Source organism: Diabrotica undecimpunctata, chromosome 10, assembly GCF_040954645.1.
Source record: "Diabrotica undecimpunctata isolate CICGRU chromosome 10, icDiaUnde3, whole genome shotgun sequence".
NCBI classification, from domain to species: Eukaryota; Metazoa; Arthropoda; class Insecta; order Coleoptera; family Chrysomelidae; genus Diabrotica; species Diabrotica undecimpunctata.
The window spans coordinates 42,659,693-42,684,266 of NC_092812.1; the positions used below are offsets into that span (position 1 = coordinate 42,659,693).

A 24,574-nucleotide genomic window follows, 5' to 3' on the forward strand; every position below is an offset into this window, starting at 1 on the left:
TACAATTAGGAATTATATATTCATCATTAGCACGCATAAGGGTAATGGTCTCAATTTTTTAAAAAGAAAAAAATAGTACGCCACTGAGATTTTTCAAATTAAAAATTATTTTTGAATCCTTCAAAAAATCCTTGTCAAAAAATATCAAAATTACCTCCCTGAAAAGTGACACAAGTTGCAACTCTTAGTTCAAAAGTTCTCAGTCGCCCCAAGACTCAGAAATCAATTGTTTCTGAGTTATAGAGCTTCAAAATATCGGTTTTTAGTCAATATTTCACAATCATGAATTTGGAAACGTACCATCCTACGCATTGAATGTGCGGCATCTCACTCCCTGTTAAAAACAAAGTGGGATGTCTTGGGTAGAATATCCACGTAAATATCCCGGCGGAATATTTCGGTACCTACGTTTCCAAATTCATTACTTTGATAAATGGATTAAAAACCGACACTTTGGAGCGCTATAACTCAAAAACATTTAATTTCTGACTCTTGTTGCTCTGATATTTTTTGATCATCATGTTCGAAGCTACCTCTCTGCAAAGTTTCAGCCGAATTAACTGAAACGACTTTTACCTAAGAAAATAAGAATAATTTCAGGAATATTTGCCTATCTACGACAACCAATGAGGCTAAGAGTTTCATCTTGAGTCTTGTTTCAGGGAGGCCATTTTGAACATTTTTTGTAGCTTGGCCCCACGGTTCGTAGACTTACTACGGTTGCCTACTCCGACTGGGGTGGGGAGAGTTATATGCTTGACTTACGTCACCAGAGTACACAACGAATACAAACCCATTTATTATCAGTTTGTTCCTGGTAATGATCTTTGAGTTTATTATTTGCTTTATTATTTATCGTTTCTTAAATATCTTAGTTTATTTTATATTTTTGTACTTGAAATTTTGGGGTTGTTTCCTGTTAAAACTTATTTTTAATTATCAAAGAAAAGTTATTTATTGTAGTTGTACATCGTACCTCTTGTAGAGTACCTTACATAATACTATCTTTTTATAAGATAGGTTGAAACTTTAAAATTTTATTGTGTATTAACGTTATAATAATATTGATGAAATTTTAGAATGCCAGGCACAGGTTGTAGTGTGGTCACTTGTAAAAATAATTTTTATAAAAACAAGAAATCTGCTGATTCTAATCAACAAATAGTTTCCCAAAAATACAAAATTAGAAAAAATATGGATTATGCGCTGTTGCAGAAAAGATAAAATAAATATATAAACACTGCTAGAGTATGTAGTAATCATTTCAAGAAGGATGATTTTGTGGATGAATTGTATGCTCGAATAATGGGAACTAGGCCTAAGTTAATTAACGGATGGAGGTAATTGTTGTTGACTTAATGAAATTCTGTTTATTATCATCACTATTTTGTAGCAATTCAAAGTAAAAACTTGAAATCTCAAGATGTTTAAAAACAAACAGAATGTGAACCTACAACAAGAAGAGCTATCATTGAAGACTTATTAGATGTGCATTCACATAAAAGGGAAAAAACTAATCTTATAACCATTTATTTGTCTTATGTATCCGGTACAAGTAAAGAATCGGAGGTAGATATTTTAAAACGAAAATACGAGGACTTGCTTGAAGAAAACAAACTAAAAGAGAAATAGAAGAAAATTTGTGTAAATGTGTGTAGAACAAGATTTGTGCAAATAAAATAATTAAAGAAAAGACATTGATATTGAGCAAAATATTTTGAAACACTTTGGTCACATGTTTAGTAAAAACGAAATTGAAATTATTGTGAAAAAAAAAGCATGTTGGACGTCAGAAGAAATTTCAAAAGCTTTCACACTAAGATATTTTAGTAAACGATGTTACCTATATCTAAGAAATACCCTTAAATACCCATTACTTGGAATATCAATTTTACAAAAATGGGCTGCACACATTAATCTTAGATTTGGTTTCCTACAAGATGTACTTCAGGTGATGTATATTGCTGGAAAATCAAAAACTGGTTGGCCCTTAAGTGGTTGGCCCTTATAGGTACATGCAAGTAGTGATAAATGGAAGCAACCAGTTTACATTGGCTTTGATACAAGTATGACTGACAATATTTTGTCTACCATAATTACTGAGTTGCATAATGTAAAATATAATGCATTTTCATGCGTGCCTGATTGCGGGGGAGGCAATCAAGGACTTTGAAAAAATTTAGTATTTCAGTTGGCATCACACATTTTACATATCCAGTCATAAAAGCAAATATCTACATGTTTGCTGATGCTCCCCATCTCCTAAAATTAACAAGAAACTGGTTAATCGACACCGGATTTGAACTTGAAGATGGAAGTGTATTGAAAAAGATTTGTTAAAAGAACTAATTGGAGCTGCAACAACAGAAATAAGTTCCATATATAAGCTGACTTCAGATCATTTAGAGATCAAAAAAATGCAGAGATGCACTTGCTGAAGAATTACTATCTCACACAACTGCAACAGCCTTGAAACATTATTTTTAAGATGCAGCCAGAGATAAAAATCGCAGCACAAAAACTTGGGGAGTTTATAGAGCTTATTAATAGTTGGATTTATTTAATAAATTCCTTTACATCTGCTACAACTACATTTAAACGACCTTATGGAATGAACATTTTGGAAGACAAAATAGGTTATTTAGTAATTGATACTGTCACTAAAATGGTGTGCAAAAGTAGCAGTAGTTCAGACGTATCACAAATAGCTAATATAACAAAAATAATAACAAAAAAAACCGAAACAGATGGGTTGATATATATTGCTGCAACATTTAAATATAAAAATCAATTCCCAAATTTAGGAAGACATACCTATGAGGAACAAAATATAAATGTTCACAATTTTTCTGTACCATTCTGGGTACAACATTTCTTATTTGGTGGACTCATAAATGCATCATGAATGGGTAGACCAAATAATGACGATGAAAAAATATTTCCAAAATTTTCATGGTGAAAACCTAAATCGGGGTAAGAAAATTATACATCGAACTGCAGAGTATGTTTCCAGTCATTGTTCAAATACACCCCTTTGTCTCGTAAAAACATACTGCAGACAAAGGATATTCATGCGGATCAAGTATTTTAATCAATGTTTCAAAAGCCAGGTTACCAGTGCCAAAAGAAAACAAGATGATGACATTAATGAGTAATCAAGGAAAAATATTTAAAAAATGAAATAAATAATTATGTAGTGTATATTTATATTTATTGGAAATACAATAAACTAGTTACGTTTTTTACCAATTAAAATTTATTACCTATTATTTAAATTCTTACATTAAATTATACAAGTAATTCTAACTCGGATAATCCTAGCTGACCTCTAAGGGCCGGTAATTCATTCAATAGTTAATCCAGTATTGATGGTAATTCAGTATATGCGACAAATTTTCAGTGTAAAATGGACATTAAAGTCCTAGATTTACGTAAATCTAGGACTTTCTTCTGATTAATTTTAATTACCAAACTACCTACATATCAACAGTTTTCCATAATTAAGTATTATAATCCACTGAACATCTTTATTTCATAACTACCTATATTATTTTCCATACATGAAAGACATAAAAACGCCGATTAACAATGTTACGATTCAAATTACTGTACTCTCGTGACGTAATTTCGGGATTAATGTTAATTGGTTAGTCGGAGTAGGCAACCGTTGTAAGTTTAGGAACCGTGGCTGCCCTACATATTTAAAATTTTGTTAGTGGTATTGTTGTGGTTTAGTCTTATCGTATTTGATAGTTGTTGATATATTAAAGCCATGATATATAGGCGTTAAGATGATTTATTCATAAAAACGGAGCCTTATATAAAACAAAATAAAAATGATTTTTAATTTGAAAAATCTCAGCGGCGTACCATTTTTTTTAATTGAGACCATTACCCGCATGCGCGCCAATGATAAATTTAAAATTTCTAAGTATATGTCAAAAAATGCGCAATAGCCAACTTCTAAAACTCACCAAATTTCATTTGCATATCTCAAGAAATTTTAGGACAATAAATAAATCTAGTCCAGTGGTCAGATATTTGACCTCTAAAAATCATACGAACAAGCTGAATTTTGCTGAGAATGTCAATTTTTAAACTCCAAAAAAGACGCAAGAAAGTTTGCCACTTTTACTCAAAGGCTTTCCCCTAAAACCGAAGAAAAAACCGAGAAAACCGAAAAACAAAACGATTTACCAAGAACGTGTACGCCGTAGAAAAAAAATGTTTCAAATAAAAAATGTAGCTGAGATAATTTTGAACAAAAATGTTTATTAGCACTTTTTGTGTAGAATGAATCGTTCTCTCAGAAACAACGCTTGAAGCGACCGGTGATGTTAAATGTAAGGTACGCGCCCGAAATCAATTTTAACTAAAATTGATGGTAAAAATTCAATATCTTTTGATAAGATTGTTCTATCGAGAAAAATCAAAATGCGTTTTAAAGATAAAAAGTGCAACTTTCCTATAAATTTTTTGCTTAATGCGGCAAATGAAGTCAGGTTCTATAAAGGTGTTAAATAAATAAACGTTAACGATTCTCATGAGATCAATAAAATTATTATTTGCATTGACCGATCATTTGAAATATGCCCAAAAAAACGCTGAATTTAAACACACACACACATCACAAACGATCCCACGTCACGGAAAATAATTTCACGAAAACGGTGTTTGGTGAAATTTGTAGCCGAATTTGTGTCGTTTCGAAAAACGTACTTGTGTAATCAAAAAGAAGCAGTTTTAAACATTTGAGATCGTTTGTAATGTGAAAGTTTAAATTTAGCATTTTTAGGCATACTTCAAATGCCTCACATTTGTTGCCAAAAGTCAAAACCAAAATTTCAGGCTATATGTTTTGAAGATTGGCATCTATTAATGAAAATTTCATAGTGACCGGTCAATGGAAGTGATACATATTATTGATTTCATGAGAATCGTAAAAAATGTTAAAATCTCTAAACGGTTATTTGTTTAACACCTTTATAGAAACTGACTTTATTTGTAGAATTCTATCATTATAGAGATAATGATAGAATTCTACAACGAACTCCAAAACGCATTAGACAAATTAAGAGAGACAAGAGAAAAAATAGTAATCTTAGGCGATTGGAATTCAAGAGTAGGTAAGGATATTAACAGGGGATTAGGATGCATTGGACAATATGGGGAAGAAACATTAAATAGAAATGGAATTAAAATGCTGGAATTCTGCCAAACCAATGACCTGATAATAGGAAACACATTCAGTGAACAAACCATTAACGACAAATATACATTTGTGGCTGAAGAGAGAAATGCGAAAAGCTTAATCGACTATATAGTCTATACGAGAAACCTAGAACAAAATATAAAAAACATCTTAACGGAAAAGGAACCCGAACTGTCTACACAACACAGGATGGTCACTGCAAAACTGGAGGATGAAAAAATGGAGGAAGTGGAAAGAAAAGAGTACAAGAAAATAAATGTAAACAAACTAAAGATAAAAAGTGTGCGAGAATTTTACACGGAGGAAACTAACAAAAGACTGAGACAAATAGAGCCCCAAAAAGAAACATGGACAATGGAAGAAAGATGGAATACATACAGTGAAGTATTAAAGACAACAGCAACTGAAGTGTGTGGAATCAAAAAATATAATAAACAGTTAAAAAGGACAAGGTGGTGGAATAAAGAAGTGAAGACAGAAATATAAAAGAAGAAAATAGCATGGAAAAAATACCTCGAAACGGGATTAGAAGAAGATAAAGAAAAATACTATAGGCAGAGACGATTGGCAAAAAAGGCAGTCACACAAGCAAAAACAAAAACATGGAAAGAATTTGGAGAAGAACTTCAGGAAGAATATATAACAAATAATAGAAACTTTTGGACGACAATACGACACATAAGGCAGGGAAAACGAAAGGAAATAAACGCAGTAAGAGATACTTCAAACCAAATACAAATAAGCCCAGAACAAATAGCTAGGGTATGGAAAGAATATTATGAGAAAAAATTTGATACCGAAGTGATAAAGGAAGACAATATAATCAATGAAGGCGAAGAAAACACAGAGCCAGAGCAAATAAGTAGAGAAGAAGTAATAGAAGGATTATCAAATATAAAAATAGGCAAGGCAGGTGGAGATGATGAAATTGAACCGGAAATGGTAAAATACATGGGAGAAGAAGGAATAAACTGGCTATGGAAAATATATAAAGAGGCGTGGGAAAAACAAACAATCCCTAAAGACTGGCAGAACAATATCATCGTGCCAATATACAAAAAAGGAGAACATGTAAACTGCGACAACTATAGGGCAATATGTCTGTCATCGGTGTGCTTTAAAATATATACGAAAATAATAGAGAAGAGACTGAGACAAGAAGTAGAAATGGTATTGGGAGAAGAACAAATGGCATTTAGACCGGGAAGACAGACAAATGACAACATATATATCATTAGAAACCTAATAGAAAGAAGCATAGATACGGGGAAAAAACTAGTATTAGCATTCATAGACCTAAGAGCAGCATTTGACACGATAGAAAGACATATTATAGGGAAATGCTTGAGGAAAATTAACGTACCTAATGCATTGATAAAAATTATAGAAAGTACTTACAAAGAGGTAAAAGGAAGGGTACAAATAACAGGGGAAAGATCGGAAGCATTTAATTGGAAGAGAGGTATTAAACAAGGAAATAGTCTCAGCTCTTTGCTATTCATAATAGTAATGAACGAATTGATAAGAAACACTAGAGTCAGAACTAATCAACTACAGACAGTAATAGGTTACCGCAGATTACAACCGGTAACAATAGAGTCCTTAATGTATGCAGACGACATAGTACTAATAGCAGATTCCGAGAATAAAATGCAGAAACTAATGGATATATGGGTAGAACAAATAGAAGAACTTAAAATGGAGATAAACGAGGAAAAAAGTAAGATAATGATAATCAGCGGCAAAGGAGATAAGGAAGATAATCAAATAAAGATAAAATGTAAAAACTCAGAATTGGAAATAGTAACAACTTACGAATACCTGGGAAGTATAATAACTAATGATGGAAAAATAGACTGGGAAATAACAAATAGAGCAAAGAAATCAAACAAGTTATATTATGCGTTAGCCCCAATAATGGGAAAAAGAGAACTTGCACGAGAAACAAGAATAAAAATATATAACACAATAGTGATACCGACTGTGCTCTATGCAAGTGAAAACTGGACAATTCTGGAAAAACATAAGAGCAGGATAAACGCAATGGAGATGAGACATCTAAGAAGGATAGTTGGAAAGACAAAATGGGATAGATTAAGCAACGAGACTATTAGGAGAATGGCCAACCAGGAACCGATAATGAACAAAATAGCAAAGAGACAAATGAACTGGTATGGGCATCTGATGAGGATGCAATCCAATAGAATAACAAGAAAAATTTATGAAGCAAAAAACATCGGAAAAAGAAAAAGAGGCAGACCAAGAAAAAAATGGATACAGCAAGTAGTAGAGGCGGGAAAACTTAAACAAAAATCACTCGAGGAATTGAAAACAATGGCAGGAAACAGAAAAGAATGGAAGAGATGGGTAAATGGAAATTAAAATAGCTAGCCCAAATCCGACACCCTGTTAGGGTAAAAGGAAGGGGAGAAAGAAAGAAAGAAAGACTTTATTTGCAGTAAAATTCAAAAATTGTATACGTAAGCTGCTTTTCTTTCATTTAAAACGCATTTTGATTTTTGTCGATAGGACACTGATCAAAAGATATCGAATTTTTACAGTCGAGTTGATATAAATTTTATTTAACCCGGGATAGGTCCCGTTAAGTTACGTTACGCCATAGGTCCCGTGTATAGATTTTTCTCACTTTATAAAAAAAATTACAGTCAGCATAAAAATACTATTTTCAGGTCTAATTAAATATATTCTTTTTGTTTATATTACAAATTGTCTGATTACAAAATGTAAACCATACAGCTAATTCGAACCACGTTTGGTAGACAAATAAGTATAAGTATAAAATAAAACAAGTATAAAATCAACAATGGTCTTATCAAATTGAACTATGTGGGCTAGTTTTCGAAGGTTAAATCAAAAGTAAACAATATTATATTAAGCACAATGTATTAGATTTGTAATATAAGTAACATACGTTTTTTGCAGTAATTTAGATTTTACAAATTTATTATTTATTCAGATGCATTACTCGCAGGAATCAAAATGCAATCACCACACACCAATGTTGTTTTTCCAATGTGTTCTTTGCATATTGCTTTTGTGCAAAAACTACAAGAGTGTTGTGTGTATCTATTTTTCTTGGCAGGACAATATGAGCACTTTAATTTGTTCTTTGAAGTTTTCGGTTGTGAAACTGGTTTGATCCTGATCTGTATTAATATATCCCTAGATAGAATATCCCGAATTTTTTGCTTTAGGCTAATGTAAAAAGTTGAAATTGAAGACCGTTTTTCTAAATGCGGTTTTATCATCTGTTTTGCTAAGTTTGAAATAAAAGTTCTTCTTTCTAATAAGGTTTTAGTATTACTCCTATAAATTATTTGGCCATTTACAGTAGCTATTTTGAGAAGAGTACAAAATAAATTAAATGGCCATCTGTTACTAATTCTGGTTACATTGTATTCTGACTTCATTCTAACATCCACGCCTCGTTTAGTTAAATTATAAAATGTTATCATCTCTGGTTTGTTCTCACTAGACTCTATATCAATTGAATCGTCATCGTGCATCGTTGATAACCTTACGACGTTTTTGTTTTTTTTTTTTTTTGGGGTGTACATAGTGCAGTGATTTTCATTCTGGCCATATGCAAACATGCTGCTATGAACTGGTCGACCTATTACAGTGAGTAAGTCTAAAAATAAACCCTTTTTATTTTTTCTTATTGTGCCTAGAACAGTAAGTGTATGGTTCACAAACAGATCATTTGCCAAAGGAATAGATGTAACATAATTGTCCGTTATAATATTTCGACCAGTATTATCAATGGGTTTTATTAATATTTTTAAAACGCTAGATGCATCATTTTGCAATACGTAGAGGCCTTCTGGTTGTTTTCCAAGATCTCCATACTGTGGACATAAAATGTTTGTGCATCAACCAGGGCGTAGGTTTTAATGCCATACTTCTGAGGCTATATATTGACGAAAACGGCACTTACCACGAAAACCTTCCAACATCTCGTCGATTGTGACGTATGACCCTGGAGTATAATATTGAGAACATTTATTTTTAAAGTTTTCAAATAGCTCTCTATTAGGAGCTAAATTATCAACAGCTCTCCTTTCTTATCTGGTTTGACGATCATCAAAATGAATACCTCGCACAAGGACATGAAGCGCTTCCGTGTCAAAGTGGCAGCAAAATATGTAGGTGTTGTTCCATCGTTCGCCCACAATTCATGAGTGCTCAAATGCTGCTCCTTTTTTATTCCAGCCAAATATAGAAGCCCAATAAACGCACAGATTTCATGGAAATCTGTTGCTAGACAATCTTTTTCCAGTTTATCGATTTCCGCATAACCGCAAGTTGTTTATTTGTATGTTGTACGATATTTTCTAGAGTACTATCAGAAAAAAAAGTTTCCAACAGTCCAGAACAGTACAACAATTCGATGCTACTGCTTTTACACCTGGAAGCTGAATAACAATATTTTGTCTTTTTGTTTTTGATTCAGGTTTTGTCATTTTATGTTTTAACCAAACTGTTTCAGCTTTGCCAATGAATTGAGGAAATTTTGAGGGAACTGTAGTTAATGTTATAGGTTCGTCAACTGCATCACATAATTCAAAACTCTCATCGTTTTCTGACTGCTCCGTGTCCGTCTCATGAATGCTATGTGCAGAAGAAGCGTCATTTTCTGAGTAAGAATATTCTGATATCGGCTTCTACTTCTTCGTACCACTTTAAAAGTTGATTATTGGTTTTAATGTAGAAAATATCCATTCTGGAAAAAAAAATAAATTTATTTATACTGTAAGCATAGATTATATTGAAAACAAATAACATATCCATAAAACAACAAATAAATAAATAAAAAGCATGTTAAATATAATAATAATTGTTAATATTAGTTATTCTTAGAAATTTTACTTAAAATATTACCTATTTTTCTCTTCAATCAGCTTTTTGTGACAAATCGTTTACTTAACAAATTTACCTACGCAGCTTCCCTAATCTCAGAGACGTACCTGAGGCATTGCTGAAGGCCCAAGACGTTAAAAAAATTATTATCAAAATTATAGCAAGAAATAGTAAAAAGTGAGATTTTTCTCACCACGGGACCGATCCCGGGTTAAAATTGATTTCGTGCGCGTACCTAACATTGAAAATCACCGGTTGCTTCAAGCGTTATTTCTAAGAGAACATTTCATTCTACAGAAAAAGTGCTAATAAACATTTTTGTTCAAAAATATTATTGTTTTCCCCCCGTATATACGTTTTTATACCAAACTGTCATTATTATTTATGCATAATTACTTTCTGAAGTTAGTGGCACGTATTTACTAAAATTCTGTATATTTTACAAATATGTATTATTCAAAAGGACTAACAATTGATGTCTGAATAACCAAAGCAAATAAGCATAACCAAAACTACCTCTCTGCAAAGTTGCAGCCAATTTAACTGAAACCACTTTTATATAAGAAAAGTGTCTCCTTTAAGATTTTTGTATATTTTCATTCTCTATTTTATGTAAGTTTTTAAAATATAATTTCTTCATAAATTTCAATTTTTCCCTGATTAAGAAACGCTGCACTTTCTTAGTACTTACTTTCTGTGGTTAAAATGGGATGTGGTATGTTACACACACGTTACATCGCGACAACATTATAAAGCTGTGGAGGTGCACTATTACTAAATACACAATACACCTATCTTTGTTACCGTTATATGTGGAACGAGGAACGAGTTAGCGACCTTTAATTGTTGCCAAGATTTATCTCTTATGGGGAAAGGTCAAATAGCAAAAATTAACTTTGGTTGATTCAGTCAATGGCAGTTCGTTATTAACTATCAATATAACGTTTTGCAGATACGCAATAAAATACTAAAGTAACTTATGTTGGGTTTTAGCGAATTTGTGTAGGTAGAACACAAATTGTATCCCATATGAACGAAGTATCCACCGAGGATTCAACTGGAGATATGTGTTAAAGAGTTTTGTTATCAAATTTGTTTTTTTCGTGTATTTAAGTGGCCGAGTCTTAAAACACAAATTCCTCTCTTGTGAGTGAACTCTGTCTCTAAAGTTACATTCACACAAGCATATATTTACCGTGAGATTGAAGCGACTGGCACATGATTTAATCGTCATAGCTCAGGAAAATGAGCAACATAGTGTTTTTTTGACAGTCAATATTTAAGAATTGTTTTGAGTTCTATATGGGTAGAATAACAAAAGTTATATAAATTCATCCATTTTTTTTCGTATATTTTTAAGTGAAAATAGCAGCTTTTTAGAATTTTCGTCTGTAAGTTAAAACCGTTTTACCAAGACCGTTAAAAAAGTTTTATCAAGACAACTGAAAAGATAATCTGTTAGTTTATTGAAAAACATTTAAAATGAACTGTAGTAAAGCTTAAAAAAAAAACGTTATTTGGCACTCCACTAGTGACCGAGAAGGGGAAGCATATCTATTGTTTACACACGGAGTGATGGTTATTAATTTTATTTTATTTTTTTTATTTTATTCGATTCTATTATATTTTATTTTAGTAATAAACACGCATGGGACTACGTTTACTACTCCACTTAGTGTGTGGTCAGTTGTAACAGTCGATTTAATTTTTTTCACACATCTGTGCGATCCCCCGCTCCGCCCGTAGTCAGCGATAAGAAAGCTATGCTTCTAATAAAAAAGGTTTTTGTATTGAACAATATGTGATCAAAATGTTAAAACGATTTATTGAATAGTTTTTAAACAATTCAATCTGTTTATCCCAAATTTGCGAACATTAACAAGTTTTTACAACGCTATAAAACAAAAAATAATACAATTAGAAGAATTCTGAAGCAATCTTTAGTTTTTAAACCTATGGCGGTCATTGCATCTTCTCTCCAGGACCGTCTTGGTCTACCTCGTTTTCTTCTAGCGGGCGGAGTCCATTTTTCTATCTTTTTTTGGCATCTATTTTCAGGCATTCTCTGCAGGTGTCCATACCAGTGTAGTGTTTTGGCTTCAATTGTGTCTATTATATCTAGATCAATTTCCATTTATCTCATAATACCTTCGTTCCTCACCCTATCAAGTCTAGTGAACCGGCAACATTGTCTCCAATAATTCATTTCTAATTTGAATGGATGATTGATTTGTTTGAATGAATTTTTGATTTGTTTTATTTGGTTTATTTGCCAGAGTTCGCCGCCGTACAACCGAATACTTTCTATTATTGTTTTATAAATTCTTTTATTTTCTTTTGTTGTTTTAATTTTTTACAATAGTCTATGTAGCTGTATAGTAGCTGATCTTGCTTGGCCAATTGTGGAATGTATTTCTTCGTTACTCACTGCTTTTGATATTATTTGAACTCCCCAAGTGTTTGAAGGTTTCAGTTGATTTTATAGTTCCCATTTCAATTTGTAGGCTTTCTGCTTTTTCTCCTGCAACTAAGTACTCGGTTTATTGTTAATTATTAATTGTGAGTCCCCACTTGGTCTACTCCTTTTCCAGTTTTCTAAGCATATAGTCTATATCTATCTCTATCACTCTCGTCTTCAGCTGGAATGGCTTGGTCGTTAGCGAAGTGTATCGTGTACAATCTCTCGTCTTCGATTGGGATGCCCATATTGCAGCACTTTCTTCTGCACACTGAGAGCGCCTCATTCAGATATATTTTGAAGAGTGTAGGTGCTATGCAGCAGCCTTGCTTTAGTTAGACCCTTACTAATAGGAATTTTTCTAGTTAATTTGTTTATAGATTTAATGTTTACCGTCATATTTTTATAAAGTTTTGGTACTGCTTTCATAATTTTTTTTGTTTATTACTTGTTTTTCCATTGCTATCCAGAGCATTCACTACCAGAGTACACTATCGTATGCCTTTGTCAGATATATAAAGACTATTTAAGTTTGTGAACTAATTTTTTGTCAATAACCTGCTTTAGAGAAAATATGCTGTCCATACAGGATTTGCCTGCACAAAAGCCATTTTATTTTCCTACGTCAGTCATCTCTTTTTAAATTTTGTTTTTTATTGTTTTTCCATAGAGTCTTGAAAGTGAATTTCTGACACTTAGTCTCCTATAGTTTGAACAATTCTTTCTATCTCCTTTTTTGTAGATGTTGTTAATATGTGCTTTTTTCCACTTCGGTTGTGCCAGGTCCTTTATACAATAATGTGAAAACATACACTAGTAATTACCGTAATACTTGTGGACTGTGTTTTAGCAGTGCGCTCGGTATATCTTGTGGTCGGCATACTTTTCGATTTTGTAGACTTTTTATTGCATTTTCGACTTCCTGTACCGTTATTTCATCGTCTTCATCGTATTCTAATTCATATGTTATTGTAATGGTGTTCATGAATTGCGGTCTTGTTTCAGTCAGAAGTGGTGAGCAATGTTCGATCCAAGATCTGTCTCTTATTAAAAATATTCTGCTAGCTTCTTTTCTGATTGTTGTCAGGTGTTTTTACCGTTTTCCATGCTTCTCTTAATCTTGTGTTGACCCTATATATTTGTTGAGCTCTTCGCGTTTACTTTCCCACGAAATGGTTTTTGCTTTAGTTACTAGACTACTAGTTTTTTACTTCCCTATTTGATCTTGCATATGTATGTTCGTCTATCATCTGGGTCATTTGTTTGTAGCCACTTTTGATATGCTTGTTTCTTGTTGTCTTCTGAATTAGCGATTCCATCTGTCTACCACACTGGAGTATCCTTTTTAAAAAATTCGACACAGCTTTACTTAAAAACATTAAGAAAAAAATTTATTTAATAATTTAACATTTCAAGTTTTACTGCCTTAAATGTTATTATGATCCCTTTTAAAATAAACCCTTGGCAAAGCTTTAAACTTGAAGGGTTATTGAGCAAACCTCTAGAAGAGCGAAGAAGAAATATGAATAAATATTTAAATACTAACTTATATAGTATCATTAACTTTGCAATAAATATTTAATTACTAATAGTGTTAATGATATGAGCAATTAAAAAATGCATGCTACTTATGTAGAATAAACATTAAAAATGACCATTTATAAATAAGGTATATAAACTGAAATTTTTATAAATAATGTTTTTTTTATCTAATAACCTAAAAATTGTTTATAAATTTAATGTACAGGCTGGCCGGAAAGTCTCTTTACAGTAATGAATTGTTTTTGTTATAGGTACTACAGAGGCAAAAAATAATATCACAATTTTATTTGTGTTATTTATTAAATATTTACTTACCTAAAACGTCGGTATGCATACCTCCATTGTCACAGCACAACTTAATAAGACGCCATATTTGTATGTTCATCCGTCTCAGCATATCCGGAGTCACTAACGTAAAACGTAAAAGCTTGGCGAACTCCGTTTCACAAGTCCTCATTCGAAACATATCTGCGCTTTCTACCCTCCTCTTTAATGAAACCCCACAGTGCATTGGACTTCTTGGAGACGTATGCATTGGTGCAGGACAGTTTGGAGAACTTGTCTAATCCATCATCGGTCCGAGAAGATTTCATTCAGGCGGTTGCGGACAGCGAGAGCAAAATGGGGTGAAGCGCCATATTGTTGAACATAAAAAGTGTCAGCAGTTCCCTGAGCCCTAAATTGCGGTAGGAACCACTCGTTGATCATCTTCAGATAAGTGTGTTGAAGTCATTCCAGCCCTTATAATAACACGAGGCAGGTTGTTTCGCACTTCCTCAAAGAAATGAAGGTTGTTCTTTTGCTTTATTGTTATGACGACGTTCGTGTACCGAAACATTATTATTATTACTGTAAAGTGATTTTCCGGCCACCCTATATGTTATATTATCTAAAGACTCAGTTTTTCAAAAAAAAAGATTGTATTAAAATGATTAAATTAAATAGGTAATTAGTTAATTTGCAATTTTAATAAAAAGTTGATAAAATCTATGCTACTTAAAAGATGATATGCTACAAGAAAACAGTTTCAAAACCTTTCTTAAAGGATGAGTTAAAATGACCATTTATTTGAGTATATCGATGAATATACTATACTTAATACGTTTTTTAATGTTTATTTAATAAAAAATAATTGTTTCTACAGCTTATGTACATTATATTATATTATGTAAATAATACGTACCTTTTTACCATATAAAAATTTTTTATTTTTCAAAAAGAATTCATAAGATAATTAAGTAATAAATTAATTAGTTAATCTGCAATTTAAATCAAAAGTTAGTTGCATATTTGTACAGTACATGTAAAGCTTAAAAAACATCCATTTATGTTGAATAGTATTCCTTTCAGGGTAAGTTGTATTTCACTTTAAATTCTCCTATCGCTTAATAACCCTTTGCGTTTAAAGCTTTGCCAAGAATCCTTTTGCAATCTCAGGAAGTAAAACTTTTTACATTATTAAATAATTTGTTTGTTCCTTAATGCTTATAAATAAAACTATCGAATTTTTGAAAAAAATAGCCAACTTCGCTCTAAATGCTCGTAGGGCAACTTTATTTAAATTCGCGTAAAAATACCAGCTTTTCGAAAAAAAATCTTGAATATCAATACAAAAAATTTATTCAATTTATTTATTAGCTTAAAAATACTCTAATTTTGAACATTGTTCAAAATTAATTTTACGCTATTTCTACTATTCTATTTTACAGAATTATTTTTCTTCTATCATTTAAGCGTCGTAGAATGCTTCTAATTTTATTTTCTGTCTTAGAGTGTTAAAAATAATTTTTAATTTTCTTAAATTTGTGATAAACAAATTGCAGTGTTTAATAACTACTTAATGAATCGTTATGAATTTTTTATCATATTTGGAAAACGTTATTAACAATTAATTCCATTTTAAAATTTTTACCATAGCCTATTTTAAAGATTTCTCAACGAACTAACCGATTATTTTTTTAGGTTTTTGACAAAATATAACAGTTTTAACAAGGAGTTACATAGATTTTGAAGAAAAAAACACAACTTTTTCAAATTATTGTATTTTAATAACCAAAAATCTATTTTATTTAAAATTTACATACACAAAAGTTTAGCATTTGAGTAAATTATAAAAAAATTTCAGTTAAAAATATTGAAAATTGTCGATTTTTCCTGCAGTTTTCCCCTCGTCCAGTTTTTTTTTGCGGTGCGCAGTTTTTTTTTGAATTCCTAATTTATTTATTTTCTTTCGGGCAAGCCCAATATACAAAAAATAAGCCGTTTAGAGCAATGCAAAAAAATATACATAAAAATAAAAAAAATTGTTTACAAAGAGTAGAACCACTAACACAGTAATAAACGAACGAAGTTTCGAGAAAAAAAGCGTTTACAATTTTTAAACTGTATACTAATATTGCTCGGATTTAGTTCAAACGGATTGTATAATTTTTTTTTGATTTTTGGAAATACAAGACCTATGTAACCCTTAAACAACGAAAATTCTAAAAATTAGCCGTTTTGACTTCAATTGTTAATAAATAAAAATATACCAAAAAAAATTTGGGTAAATTTGCACAACTTTTGTTATTATACCCCCTATAGAACATAAAACAATTGTTAGATAGTAGTTACACTTTCAGCAATTGTGTTAATAAATTCTTATTTCCTTGGTCCAGTGTTAGCAACCATACTATAAGTATAGTTGACGTACAATAAATAATTACACTACTTTTTACCATCATGCCTTTACAATAATCCTTAAAACTGCTATAATTTTCATAAACCATACTTTTATAAACTTAAACTTTAATACTTCTAAACTCCCAAGTTTTTATACGATAGAAATTTAAAATGCGAATTTTACACTTGCTTTTATCTAAACCAATCACGAATCAGTAATAATATCTTTAATAATCTATTGATTTTAAATTCAACTTTCAATTCAGCAGTTTCACAAGAACAATTAATATCCATTAAACATTATTTAATGCGATAAAATTGAAGTTAAAGATTATTTATTCTCATCTATAATTTTTTCAAATTTACGGCCCTGGCACAATAATCCCACTCTCCAGGGTTGCTAACATTGCTCTGGTCTATCGGTGTGTTATATACTTTGTGAGAATTTGAATAGCTTTGTACTTTTCGTGCTTAGGGTAGTTTTATTTTTAAAAATCTGGTTAAAAGTTTTTATCCAGTGTCTATCTTTGGTTTTCAGATTAACTATCAATTTACCAACAACAAGATGAACAAATGTTCTGTGTTCCTGAAATATTTGTGAAATTTCCCTCGTCGTCCATCAACTGCTTGCTTGCATTAGAAAAAATTTATATTTTATTACTGGCTTTTCAATGCATTGTGGATCTACACGTTTGTTCTTATTTGGTCATTTTACCTAGCCTTTAGCCACCTTTCTAAACCATCGTCATTTTTTAGATGCATAAGAATGGAACACACTGTTTTTAATAGATCAAAGCGATGCTGTCGTAGTTAGAAGATTTCACGGCAGTGTCAAGTAACTGGTGTGTGTAAATCGGTGTGTTTAAACGGTGTTATAGTTGTGGGAGAATGTTGGAGATTGTATATGAGATTAACTTGTAGATATTTAACATATTAGTGATATTATGTAACATAAATAAGTTAGACTTAGTAGTAAAATAGTGTAGTATTAGTTGGTAATCTTGTGGTGGGACCCCTGTGCTTTGTAGATTGACACTTACCCACTAAAGGTCGCTTTCCTTGCAGGACCAAACGGAATCAGCTGCTATTTTGAAAATAAAAGAGAGCATGCAAGAGGAGGCCAAGAGGTTTGAGAAAGACTCGGACCACCCTGAGTATTTTATGCAATAACTCACTTGCCTCGCCTCTTTGGCTGGTGGACGCCTGTTTTTTCTACTTAACCTGTACTAACACGGGCGGTGGTGTGCTCAATACTCAGCTCTTCAATACGCCAGGCCACCGACTTCACTAGTCATGAGTGTTCTGTTCTGTTTGCAGATATTCCTATGAGGCTGAGCTGAGATAGAGCAAACCGGCCCTTCCCTGGACTGAACCGTCATTTGAATACATGTGCGTCTCATGGTTATGGTTCCTCTACTTTCCACCACCACTTTTGTACACCATAGTCACTACAAGACATGAAACATACTCGAATGTCCACCAGCCTAGGCAAGGTTGGATATAGTCATTAGGGATGCACCGAATATTCGGTTTGATGCCCCATTTCCATTCATTTCGGACTTAGGAACTGTCGTACAAACACCTTTTGCAACCAGTTTTTAATCAATATTGTTAATCGAATCACAATGGGCCTGTTAATTTCAAGGTACTATTATATACTATTCCTATACGATACGTTAATTGTTGAATTAGGCATAACGTTAAATTTGGCAACTATGCCCTACCATCAAATTAATCCGGTTTCACTCAAAATACGTCTAATTCAACAATTAAAGTTCTGTAACCTAATAAAGTAGTTACTAAATATTATTATTTAGTACTTACAATCAAAATCATACAACTTTATTTATTTTAATAATGTTTAAATTAATTTTTGTAACAAAAATTTGTAATATCTATTTCTTGTTTTCAGTTTCCAAAGTAGTGTTAATTTTATTCTGCTCAAGGTTGATACGTAATCCATAAATCCTTCAGTAACGATAGAATTTTTAATACTGCTAAGCGCTTTGTGACTCAAATCAACACTTTATAAACCTCACAACTGGGTTAAAACTTTTTGAAGTCTCAATAGTATTATTCAAAGACCTAAATTACTAGTTTCCTTAAAATGTTTTTCTTGCTATATATGCGAATTTATAACTGAACTGTTTTACCATGGATGAGTATCACGAAATATAAAAACGATATGAAGCGTATATTTATAAGGAAAACATGATAACGGATGGATAGAAAACTAAATTATGCAGCTTGTATGATATAAATAATGAATTAGAAAAAATTAATTAAATTCCTTTTTTTTATTAAACTCGATAATAGACCAAAAAAGTAAAATTAGAAAGGTAAAACGAGAAACAAAATCAATAAAAATGACTTTCTCAAATCTTTAAACAATTTGAATATTATTTTCAAACCATTGAGTATCTTTAGACTGAGGAGTAGATCGATATTTTTATATTGATATGTAAATATCGATACTCAGTATAAAAAGAATTTTCTGAGCCCATTGTGATATAAATAAATGTATTTTGTATTTGATATTATGATAGTCCTAATCCTGATCTTTATAAAGCCAGTTATTTTATAAGATACCCATGTCCAACCGAATATTTGGTTAGTTTGGGTAGTAAAGAGGAAAACCGTTTTTATAACAACTTAGATTTATTGTCTCTAATTATCCATAACCGAAATCATTTGCAGATGCTTAAATTCGGAACTATCTCTTTGTAAAGATTTTATTTAATTTTTGATATTGACTGTAACACTTTTTTTGTCTCTTTAGTTTTGTTATATCGTTTACTAGCATTGTTGACTTACTATGGAGATTGTTTCGCATTTTTATTACATTATAAATGATTTTCAAAATTTTGATTTTAAAGAAAAATTCTGGTCATAATTGTATGCATAGATTTGTACCTCAAAAACTATTTTGTCATAGTATCCATGGCTCATTTCTGTGGCTCTACACAAAATGAATTTCATTGTCAATCAGTCCTTTTTACTGGCCAGAATGTTTTGTCCAACTGGTATGTTGTGATTTAATTAAGCATCCTAAACAAATCAAACCTAAAACCTAAAACTGAGCAATCTATAGTAAATTAGTACGGAAATTGTATTTAATATAAACAGTATGTCAACTGGTAATAAGATACTGCAATAGATTACATTTGCCAAAATAAATAGGACATCAAGATAAGAGTTATCATCATCTTGGATTTCACAAGACCTCAAAAATTGTCGGTACAAAATTTTCTGCGACATTATTCTTTTTATAATCACCCTGATGGAAATTATGCCGTATAAAATGTAAAACAATGAAAAAAAAATATCAATTGATCCCATTAATTGGCCAACGAGATTTAGTTTTTATTAATTTTTACCCACAATTATAAAGTAAATACTTGACGGTTCAGCTTTTAGATATGAAGCCAAAGAAGTTATTTTGAAAGCGGCTTATATTAAGGAATTCAAAACTTCAAATGCGTTTAGTCGGCCTGTAGGGCCGCGAGGAACATTTTAAACGCCTTACGCATGCGCTCGTACAGTTCTTACAACGTATGTTCTTTTCTGCAATGAAAATAGCAACTCAACCTTTAAAACCGTTCATTTCCAGTTAATGGAATAGATTGACCATTGTGTGGAAAATCTATACATAGTTAAATATACGCCGACCGTACAGTCATAATGGCAGAATTATAATGACTTTTTTGTTATGTATAAAGAGAGAAATAGTTGCAAAAAGAAAGATACCATCCTTGACAAAACTCACAATTTATACATGAAAATAATGGACGACTTATTTACTATCTGAGATGTAGAAGATTTTCCAACAGATATAGCAAATATTTGATATCCGGAACACACTAAAAGACATACCTCAACAAAAAAGGGATCTGAACACTATAGACATTTCATAATTTTCCCATCTGAAATCTACACATGTTGCAGTATCGGTTATTTTTTAGATAATATATTTTATTTTAACAAAAGTTAATTAAATAATTTATTATACTATTTTACTTTAATGTGAATTTTTTATACTACTTGGTACTATTAATTAAAAAAGGTTTCAGTATTAGTTTTTGGGATTCTTGACAATATCAGCAAAATTGTAGGTAAACTGATGATGAACTAGTATCTAAATTCCCCTCATTTCATCAAAATGCAACACAAAACTTATATTTTAATCGCAAAATTAACTTTGTTTATTCTGTAAGATAATATTAATCACTTGTGCTATTAACAAAAAATTCATGTATTGTAAACATCAATCACAACTTAATTAATTGTGAAATACTATTTCCCAAATCAGGGAACTTTTATATTCTACATTCTGACGTTTCAGTAACTATTACTGAAACAAATCATTGAAAGGATTTTTTAAATAGAAAAACCCTATTACCAAATTGTTGGTTCGTTCATTGAGTTATTCGTAATTTAAGACAAAAGAAAAAAAATCAGAAAGCCTTCCTGACTGTTTATACTGTCGTGGGATTATCTGTTTTTAATCAGGAATGCCACAGGGATGTGTCAAAGGACCCATATTATACATTCTGGATATAACAAGTCATCTAAGGATGTTCTAACCATAATGTTGTGCCATTAACAGCCGTATTGCTACAAGGGAAGAAAGGGGAGATGAGAAGAAAGATATTTTATGGTTATTTTGGACAAAATGGATGACATTCGAAACAAAAAATGGGTAATAGATGTGGCAAAATGACTAAATGGAAGATCACACAAAGTGAAAGTAAATTCATTGCACATTCAAGTTTATCCTAATAAGGAATCAGATAAACAAACTCTCCACAGATATAAATGGAACCTGAATACTTCAAAAACTAATTCTGGAAGAAAATTAAAACAGTTAAGGTATAAAAACTGTGGAAATTAAGTTGTTATTGTTGGGTTAAAAGTTTGTTTTTTAGCAGAAATGGTAATAGCATAAGTGATTTTACGGTGAGCACCGTTCGTTATTCGGTTGGTAAGATTTGATCAAATTTGTACAAAATACTATTCGGTACATCTCTAATATTGAACGAGTTTTGTGTCGTAATGTACTGCTTGCATGTCTCTACATTCCTTCTTGGGGCAGATTAGTATTATACAGCCAAACATGTAACTTTTTAAAGGTGGATTGATGGGACTACCTCTAATCTACCCCATCTCATGTTGACAACGATGTCCATGCAATAAGTGCAAACAGGAGTTCACAATCCTCTTTCTCTCCTGTAATATAATGAAAGAACTCCGCAAACTACCCAAAAAGTTATGGTACAATTAATAATTTTATAATTGAAAGTGTACACACGATTTTTACTTATAAACTCTTAAATATGAGATAAAATTGTGGTAATAAGGAGCTGAAAATAATAAAATTGTCGCTAAATTTTGTTTTATACCATAAACTTTGTAGGTGCGGAACTCTTGAAATTTTTATTTTCTCAACCATCAGTTTAGTTCCCCCATTTTTATTTCTGAATTATTTTACTTTGCAATCTTGGTCACTAGTAAGTATAAGCAAATCTCTATTTATGAACTTTTCTTTTTAAAATATATACTTAAATCAGTTGTTAGGATATTCATTTTATGGATGTGTGTATGAATGTGCTGATTGAATTGTGATATGAAAAATTTTGTGCAAATGTACGGGATCCAATTACTATTGTTTTCTTTTTTGTATGGATAATAAAATTCAAAGTTTCTAACACAGTTTTATTTAAAACCTTACTTCCTTTAAAATGACTATCTAAATCGCTGTACAGTGAGAGGAAAAAAGAAGATAAAACAAATCAAACCAAAATTTTGGGAATTTACATTAAATTAAATTGCTGAAGATTATAGACCAAAAACAATTATATCGAAATCAAATGCCGCTACTCTAAACAGAACCACGGAACTACATCCAAACCAGGTTTTGAAATTGTTCAACCAGAGAATACGTCTCCTCTCCTGCATTATCCCTTGTGTTAATTTCCCAAATGTAATTTTCTAATTTTGCAGCCTTAATTTGAAAGTATGCCTTAAATTATAAAACATGAATATTTACGAAGGGTATCAAAGTAGTAAAAACAAAGAGATGGAATTACAGGTATTAAACAACAAGTTATCAGTCCAAAAATGGAATATCTGAACGAAAGGTAAGGCCTAACATTAGATTTAACATTCTGGAGTTGCGCCCAATGTAGGCAATTTACAATTACTCATTACAGTGTTACAATTTTTCAATATTTCTTTAAACAAACCAAAGAATAAAATATATCTACATCTTGTTTAATACAACCAAAATAAATTCATGGTACTGGGATCGAATGTAGGTTAATTTTTATTTTTTAATAGTATTTGTAGAGCTAGAGTGCCCGCCTTCAAAAAAGTTTGTGATAGATAAGTACTCTCCAAACTTTGGGCATCGCTTCAGTAGACCGAGTCTGACAAGATTTCACGCTGCGACTTTTTTTGGTTCTGGAGCATTTTCCTGAAAATTTTCACCCGTCACACAGAAAAATCGGAAAATAAAGTTCCTTCTGACAATATGAAAACTTGATTTTGCTGCTCGTAATAAAAGTATCTTGAAAAAATAACTAGTTATCTCTGCATTTCGTCACAGTAGTTTTTCCGACAAGTTCGTGTCGTCAGACGCGTTGAATGACCTATATTTATCAGCAGATACTTTTATTTTTGCGTTTTTATAATTTTTAAGCTTTTTATAATATCTCATCTATTTATGAAACGATACAGACATTGACTTACATCGTTTCATAAATTTGCCGAGGATCTATGACTGGCGCTAGTCGCGTCATGAACACAGTCAAAATGTCTTGAGAAGATAAGCGCAGCATACAAAATTGAGATATTAATTTTTAAAAACGAACAAAATATTTATCTGCAAGGTTTCATAAAGTTGAAAGTTATTAACTAGAGACGGCCTCGTAAAGAAGGAGCATCACAAAGAACTTCGTCCTTTGACTATTTTGTGTTGCTGAACATAGAGCAAAGTTTGTAAACATGCATTTTTAAGTTTACGCTGCATAGGTAATAAAGCAGTACAACGCTCATGAGCACATGTCTACATTTCGTCTCAAACAAAGTCATTATTCATCAAAAGAATATCAATACCTAGATGCAAAGCTTAATGTAAAAATTATGCATTCTTTATTCAAAGAGAAATATGCTGAAGTTAATGTCAAATATTCAACATAAATATAAAGAGCATTTTGACTATAAATTTGGGCGACCGCAAGTTGATTCATGCTGCCAATGTGAAGAACTGAATATTAAATGCACAAGTTCTTCTTTGAATGAAACAGTTAAAGAACAGCCTAGCTGAACTTCGGTGCGTAAAAGACGCTCTAAAAATTTTTATCGTAGCATTCAAAACAGAAAAACTGTAAAGAAAATGACAGCGTTATTGGACTTTTTTTGGATTGGATTTTTTATTTACGTCAGCTATCAGTATTTTCATTCAGTATTCATAACTTAAAAGACAACGGTGCCCAGTTTTTTCTTTACCATGAAGGCGTTGCTGAAAAAGGTCCAAATGACACTTGCTTTTTTATTTTCAACTATTTTTTAGCAAAACACCTACCACAGGAAAAGAACTTTATCTCTACAGTGACGGCTGTGGTGGCCAAAATAAAAACAATGTTATGATCCGATTTTGCGTTGCGCTTACTGACACAAGCATGTTTGAAAAAATTGTCCACAAATTTCCAGTTCGTGGCCACTCTTTCTTGCCATGTGATCAGGACTTTGGTTTGGGAAAACCAAAAGTTTTTTTTTACAAATAAAAACGTGCCTTTCTGTTAAAACTTCAACTACATCTA

At 31.6% G+C, this 24,574-nt stretch overlaps 1 protein-coding gene across 5 annotated transcripts in view; it reads left to right on the top strand.

The window, feature by feature from the left end:
- The window catches only part of Ssdp (Sequence-specific single-stranded DNA-binding protein), a 95,575-nt gene extending 74,358 nt beyond the window's left edge, over nucleotides 1–21,217 (top strand). For 3 of the 5 annotated variants that reach the window (XM_072546610.1, XM_072546611.1, XM_072546612.1), the window contains one exon: nucleotides 17,820–21,217. In XM_072546610.1, coding sequence (XP_072402711.1) covers nucleotides 17,820–17,924 — 105 coding nt within the window. In that variant the 3' untranslated portion in view covers nucleotides 17,925–21,217. The other 2 variants (XM_072546613.1, XM_072546614.1) reach the window with 2 other exon arrangements.
- Nucleotides 21,218–24,574: the final 3,357 nt, after the last annotated feature.